This window comes from Ostrinia nubilalis, chromosome 14 (assembly GCF_963855985.1).
Source record: "Ostrinia nubilalis chromosome 14, ilOstNubi1.1, whole genome shotgun sequence".
NCBI lineage: Eukaryota > Metazoa > Arthropoda > Insecta > Lepidoptera > Crambidae > Ostrinia > Ostrinia nubilalis.
In genome coordinates, this window is record NC_087101.1 from 6,612,810 (window position 1) to 6,619,674 (window position 6,865).

The window sequence follows — 6,865 nt, forward strand, 5'->3', positions numbered from 1 at the left end:
TTTCCAGGTACTCACAATACACAATGGAGACCCTCCGCGTGGGATGGGAACAGCTGCTGACGTCGATCAACCGCACCATCAACGAGGTCGAGAACCAGATCCTGACGCGCGACTCCAAGGGCATCACGCAGGAACAGCTCACAGAGTTCCGCGCTTCCTTCAACCACTTCGACAAGAACCGAACTGGTGAGGAATACGTTCCCATTAAATATTACAGCCAAAAAAATTATGCTGCTCTAAGACACTTATCTATGGGGCAATCATTGGGGCAATAGACAAAAGCCCCCAAATAAATAAAGATAAAAAAAGACACTTATCACTATAAAATCTCCTTCAAAACGCATTGTGTCGTAGGTCGTCATATGATTTTTGCAGAGATTTTCACATTTGTTCACATTCAAATAGATGGAAAGAAAATAGTAATTTCATGCTAAATTTCCTTTTCACAGGCCGCCTAGCACCCGAAGAACTCAAGTCGTGCCTGGTATCCCTGGGCTACAGCATCGGCAAGGACAGGCAAGGAGAGCTCGACTTCCAGCGCATCCTCGCCGTCGTAGATCCCAACAACACAGGTACAATAAAAATCTTTGCCATAATGGACCTTGTTCGTCATCTATAAAGTGTAATTTTGAATATCTAACCGTTAAAATTGTACTTTCTCCCTGCACCCTTCTGATGTTGTTTTTCTTCATAGGCTACGTATCATTCGACGCATTCTTGGACTTCATGACAAGGGAATCAACAGACACAGACACCGCTGAGCAAGTCATCGACAGCTTTAGGATCTTAGCTGGTGACAAGGTAAATACATCCACAGTACATACACGAAAACATGAGAAGTACACAAGTATGGTATTGATTTCGTTAAGACAAGTTACAATGACCAACAATACCAATCAAGTAACAGGCGCTGCGTTTGTCGCTGTTGACTCGTTTTGATGAGCTTATCTCTGCTAGCCTCTTTTGCCCGAAAACAATTACAACGGCTCAAGCAACTAAAGCCTGGTCCGTGAGCACGTAGAATTTTGTCCAATGACCCCAAGCTACCCATCCTTATCTCGCTCGCACACTCACTGCGGGCGCCCGTCGCACAGTCGCGACAGCAATATAATTACGCGCGAGCGATAAGGATGGGTAGCTTGGGGTCATTGGACAAAATTCTACGTGCTCACGGACCAGGCTTTACCAGCGTCACTTAGATCGCTTCAAAACTCCTTGATCTGTAAGTTCTCTTTAAGCTATCAGCATTATCTTAAACCTCTTCAATTTTCCAGCCATACATCACCGCCGACGAGCTGAGGCGCGAGCTGCCGCCCGACCAGGCGGAGTACTGCGTGGCGCGCATGCCGCCCTACCGCGGGCCCGGCGCGCCGCCCGGCTCGCTCGACTACATGGCCTTCTCCACCGCCCTATACGGCGAGACCGACCTTTAGGTAACACACGAGGAAAAAAACCCTCAATGTACAATGTACCTATAGACATTAATTACATCGAATACGGTGGGACCGACCTTTAGGTAACACCCGAGGCAAAAAAAAAACCCTCAATGAATATCCATAGATTGCAGAGAAAACGGCGAGACCGACCTTTATTTATTTAAACTTACATACAAACAAACAATGCACTGTGGCGGACTTAATGCCGGATGGCATTCTCTGCCAGTCAACCACTGGTCATGCAGAAACATTAAGGCGGCGGTGCAAAAAACCCTACCTACATACATACATAAATTACACCGAATACGGTGGGACCGATCTTTATGTAACACCCAAGGCAAAAAAACTCTCAATGAATATCAATAGATTGCAGAGAAGACGGCGAGACCGACCTTTAGGTAACACCCGAGTGGAAAAAACTCCTCTCAATGCGAATCCTTCGTCGCCGTTTCAGCCAAACAACGTCCACTGCTGGACAATGGCCTCGCATCAAGTTGTTGTGGAAATCAATAAAAAGTTTACTCATCATTATTTTTCAGATGTTTTAGTTTAATGTGCGAGTTGAGAAGAGGTGCAAGTCTTCTAACAGATTGTGGACGTGTTAATCTCTTTACAAGACATAAATAATCATAAAACGTTCAATATGCTTTTTATTGTACATGATAAATGTTTTGGTTGAGAAAAACAAAAAATTGGCGTCACTCCAGTTTTTAGTTGGGCCGATGCCTGCATTCCTTCCAATTATACTAGCCGTGCGTCAACTTTATACTCAAGGATGCTTTGCTTAGATCCAGGTCGTAGCAGCATCGGCCGTCCGAAGCCAGCCATCAGGGAACGCAGCCGCCAATGCACGAGGGACGCACGCGGCACTGACGTAACGAACCACAATCATTATTTCCCTTATATTGACCAATGGCCCTAAATCGTCAATGTAGCGCAAATAATTTTTGTAATGTTTAATATTATTAGTCTTTTATAAACAGTTCTATTAAATACATATGTGCAATGTTCAAACCAAAAATGCCATTAACTTTCATACCATGGAACTCTTCTCCCTAATGTCTAGTAACCTTTTGGCTCAAATCAGAGAAATCATTTATATGTTTACATCTCTCTATTTATACATTATTAGCATTAGGTATTTTTAACTTTTATATGGAATTCTCAGAGAAGTCACAAAAGTTATTTGTAAGGTAAAATGGTGCTAATGTTAGGCTTGACTAATGTGTGACACCAAAATAAGACTCATACACATTGTGAGAATGTTTTTGTTATATTTTTTTATTTGTAAGCAAACATTTATTTATAAAAGTTCATTTTTTTTAATTACTGCCATTAGTAATTATAGTACTGCGATGGTAGGAGCATTATCAAAATTTATAAATGTTGCAGGGAAGTGTCACACAAATTATTTATATCACATAGATTGCCATAGCTTGCCTGCATCTATTTATTTATCATTTGAATATCATTTTTATATGATTTATCGTTTTTGAGAGTATTTTGGAAGGAGTACTCAAAATAAATGATCTGCCATATTTTCGTCTTTTAATAATGACTGCGTTGTTAATCCAACCAATTATATTATGATGAAGGAAGTGGTGCGTAGAATAAGAATGGATTATGTGCCCAAAAGTATACTAACTCGAATGTACAGCTAATTTAATAAAGAGCTCTTAAACACAAAAAACGTGTATTCATTTTTAACTTTACAGTACTTTATTAACTATCTAAAACATAACAAACAACTAATGTTTAAATAATATGCTACTCTAGGTACAAAAACATGGTTTGCATCAGTAAAAGATTATGTTACATCATTATTATCCTAAAGACCATTACAATTTGTGCATGATAGGTTTATTTCAATAGCCAAGAGTATCATTTCAGTAACACTTCTACTCTGATAGCATAAAAGCAAGGACATTATCATAAAAACCGGTTCTGGTATAGAAAGAAATTAATTAAAGAATGCAAATATCCAAGACCGATATCCACTTGTACTGTGTTTTTTGCTTATCTTGTATCCTTTACATATTGTTGCATTTCATTTTTGTTATAATAATAAAATTAATTTCATATTTGAACTGCCCCAAATTATTTAAACAATATCAATTATCAACAATGTCATTGTTGCAAACAGCAAAATATGCAATAATTATGCAATAATGTACCTTACCAAGAAGATTCTTGTTATTTGAAACATAGCTTTGATGCTATTTCTTTTCCTCGGTTTTTGGTTCTGCTGCAGTAAGCAAAGCACTCTTGATGCCGACTTTCTTCAGCTCCTCAACAAGTTCCCCTGACTGATGCATCTGCAGCATTATGTCACAGCCTCCGACAAACTCGCCATTGATAAAAACTTGTGGAATCGTAGGCCAACTTGAGTAATCTTTAATTCCTGAAAGTAAAGATAAAAAGAGGTTATAACTTTTTAGAGGACGGAATTTTAATAGTGATTTGCTACCACAGACAGTTTGGAAAGTGTTAAAGAACATACACTCAAAAAAAAATTTTTAGAAGTATTGTAAAGACCAATTGCAACAATTTTTTATCAAATTTAAGTCAAATCAAGTCTAAGACTGTGAAATTATAGTCAACAAACAACTTTAAAAATAATGAAAACTGCTTTTACCAATAAATATAATTGTGCGTGATGCACAAAGGATATTCCAATGAGACTAGTCAGAGTCTTGGGCCAAAGCTTGGCTTCCCAAGCTTCTTTGGCTTAATAGAAATTACTTGGTAAAAAAACTAACCTTGTCTAAGATTTTCGTCGGAAAGAACATCGTGACTGTCATAAGGAACTGCGTGCATTCTCATGATCTGTACAACCGCATTACTGAATCCACATCTAGGAGCATCAGGGACTCCTTTCATAAAAACAACAACTTTGTTATTTTTCACAATTTTATCAATTTTTTCTTTTGTTGCAGCGTCGGCGAAGGGACGATAACTTAATTTTACAGCGTTATTGTAAATAGGCAAAATATTTCTTCTGAATAAGTTATTCATTTTTATTATTCAAATCCTAATTTATTTCGTAAGAAGCCCAAAAAAAACCTGTTTTTTTATTCGGAAAATTGGAGCTGTTATCCATCAATCAAATATAAATGACATGACACATGACAGCTTGACAGCCAGGCCAGCTGATAATAGTGTTGTGGTGCTATCCAACTACCATTCACCCCGCCAGCCAGTTCTGTAATGTGTGAATCTACCTTTATAAATTCATTGGCATATTGGCTAATATGAATTTCTCCATTCCGTGATCGCTTCTGACGTTTACTCTCTGTGGTTGATGGTCCTTGTTTGTCTATGGTTTTGGTTGACAAGAAACTTGCTTTCTGTTTGGTGAAATTTATTTTTCTTCTTCAGTGTTTAAAATTGCTTTACATGAAAATGGAAAACGCAGAAGAAATATTTCATTTCTTAGAAGAATTCTCCAAGCGTAAACCTAAAACTATACCACAAGAACTAAATGACTACTTGGCTTACGTAGCCCGCACCGGTGATCCAGTGTACCAGTGGGCTCTTGTGAAGGCGTTATTCAAAGAAAAGCTGCTCAATGTTATCACTGACTTCTACGAAACGACACCCGGCATTGACATACCACCTTACCCAAATGTAGACCCATTCAATTATGACACAATGAAGAACAGTTTACTTGAGCGTCTGGATTCCTTTACTTCGGCACCTTTCACAGTTCAACGAATTTGCGAGCTCTTAACGTGTCCCCGTAAACAGTACCATCGAGTAGATAAGTTTATGAGAGCCATTGAAAAAAATATTCTGGTTGTAAGCACAAGAGAGCCCGGAATTCAACGCCACATAGAAATAGAGAATGGTGAGCCCATGGAAGCCATAGTCAATGGTTCTGATAATAATTCCGAGTATAACGTTGATGTTGAAATGGAGGAAATGTCTTGGAAAGAAAATGCAGAGCCTACACAAAGCAGTGAGCCTCAACCAAGCTCGTCCGATACTCATATTTCCATAGAAGACATAGAAGCAAGACTGAAAGCTAAGCAAGAACAGAAGGTGTCCTTTACACAAGACAAAGCTACCACTCAGTATGAGTCTGTGACACCACCTGAACTGAATGTGACATCAGATGAACAAGTAACAGAATCAAAGCCTACAGAGGAATTGGCCCAACAACCAACCACATCATCTGTTGAAGAACCTAAACCTGACCAACCTGACCCTGTGAAACCAGTAGACACACCGGCACCCTCTGAATCACCTAAACAAGATGAAGAAATGGCAACGGAAACCACTGAACATCAAAGTCAAACTTTAGTGATTCCAGAAATTAAAGTTGATGATGCTGAAATGACAGAGCAAAAACTTACTGAACAAGAACCCACAGAAGTGAAACTTGACCCTGTGCCTATAGGAAAGGAACCAGAACCGTCTGTGGAACCAGAGAGTAAGCCTGCGTCAGAAGAGCAACCAATCACTACTGATGAGAGCAGTTCAGACTCTAACCCTAAAGAAGAGACTGACAATAAGCTGATTTCGGAGATCCAAACATCAAGTGAGGAGAGTTCATCCTCAAGCGACAATACTGATGCTAACAGTAATTCTCCAAAGACCGTGGAGTCCAACACTGAAACTCAGGAAGAGTCTAGTCAGTCTGACGCTGCTATGGAGGAGCCTGCGAAACAAACAGAGCCAGTCGAAGTGCCTCCTCCTGCTACAGTGGAGGAAACCCCACAAGTCCTTGAGACTGATAACTATTCAATATCAGATGTGAAGTCAGAATTGCCCCAGCCTCCTGCAGAACCAGCTAAGACTGAAGAACCTATAGAAAATAAGGAAAAAGTGGATGACACACCTTCAGAACCAGAGAGAGAAAATGTAGAGGTCAAAATGGATAGTACTGAAACACCTACAGAGAATCCATCTGTTGAGGCCTCATAATTTGTCACAACATTTTTTACTGCGACAGAGCATCAACCCTTAGATAAGTCTGATGAGTATTCAATTAACTTCTTTTGTAGAATTAGGAAAAAATTGATTAAACTCAGTTTAATTCTGATAACCAAAAATAAACCTTTGTCTACAATTTTAGTATTTCTAATTACAACTGAATGTAGTATAGTAAATATCAATAGTAAATTTTTGGATTAGAACATGACCAGTATGTACAGAGTTAATATTATTAAATCATAATACTTAATGTATTAATCATTTAACTTTTCAAGCATTGTATTCCGATCTCAACAGACCAATTTGTGGTTAGTGCAGCACTAATTTCTAGCTAAAATATTTGTGAATCTTAATTGTAATTTTTAGGTTTATATTTGTATGTGAAAATAATGAATTCATTCCTAAAAATGTGTATCAATTCCTACCATAGATTTGGATTGGCAAATTTGTGATACCTACCCATTTTTGTGATCAAATCTTTGATATAATTTTTG

At 38.6% G+C, this 6,865-nt stretch overlaps 3 protein-coding genes across 5 annotated transcripts in view; 2 read left to right on the forward strand and 1 right to left on the reverse strand.

Annotated features, from left to right (window-relative positions):
• Nucleotides 1–3,126, forward strand: part of LOC135078037 (alpha-actinin, sarcomeric) — a 32,666-nt gene extending 29,540 nt beyond the window's left edge. For all 3 annotated transcript variants that reach the window (XM_063972589.1, XM_063972588.1, XM_063972587.1), the window contains 5 exons: nucleotides 8–186; nucleotides 450–572; nucleotides 695–801; nucleotides 1,275–1,433; nucleotides 2,225–3,126. In XM_063972589.1, coding sequence (XP_063828659.1) covers nucleotides 8–186; nucleotides 450–572; nucleotides 695–801; nucleotides 1,275–1,433 — 568 coding nt within the window. In that variant the 3' untranslated portion in view covers nucleotides 2,225–3,126. The remainder of the gene's footprint in view (nucleotides 1–7; nucleotides 187–449; nucleotides 573–694; nucleotides 802–1,274; nucleotides 1,434–2,224) is intronic.
• Nucleotides 3,113–4,552, reverse strand: LOC135078038 (uncharacterized monothiol glutaredoxin ycf64-like). Its single transcript, XM_063972591.1, has 2 exons — nucleotides 4,196–4,552; nucleotides 3,113–3,837 (listed from the first exon to the last, which is right to left on the reverse strand). The coding sequence occupies exons 1-2, from the start codon at nucleotides 4,449–4,451 to the stop codon at nucleotides 3,653–3,655; spliced, it is 441 nt and encodes a 146-aa protein (XP_063828661.1). The 5' UTR covers nucleotides 4,452–4,552; the 3' UTR covers nucleotides 3,113–3,652.
• Nucleotides 4,553–4,750: 198 nt separating this feature from the next.
• LOC135078040 (serine/threonine-protein phosphatase 4 regulatory subunit 2) lies at nucleotides 4,751–6,779 on the forward strand. Its single transcript, XM_063972597.1, has one exon. The coding sequence runs from the start codon at nucleotides 4,755–4,757 to the stop codon at nucleotides 6,360–6,362; it is 1,608 nt and encodes a 535-aa protein (XP_063828667.1). The 5' UTR covers nucleotides 4,751–4,754; the 3' UTR covers nucleotides 6,363–6,779.
• Nucleotides 6,780–6,865: the final 86 nt, after the last annotated feature.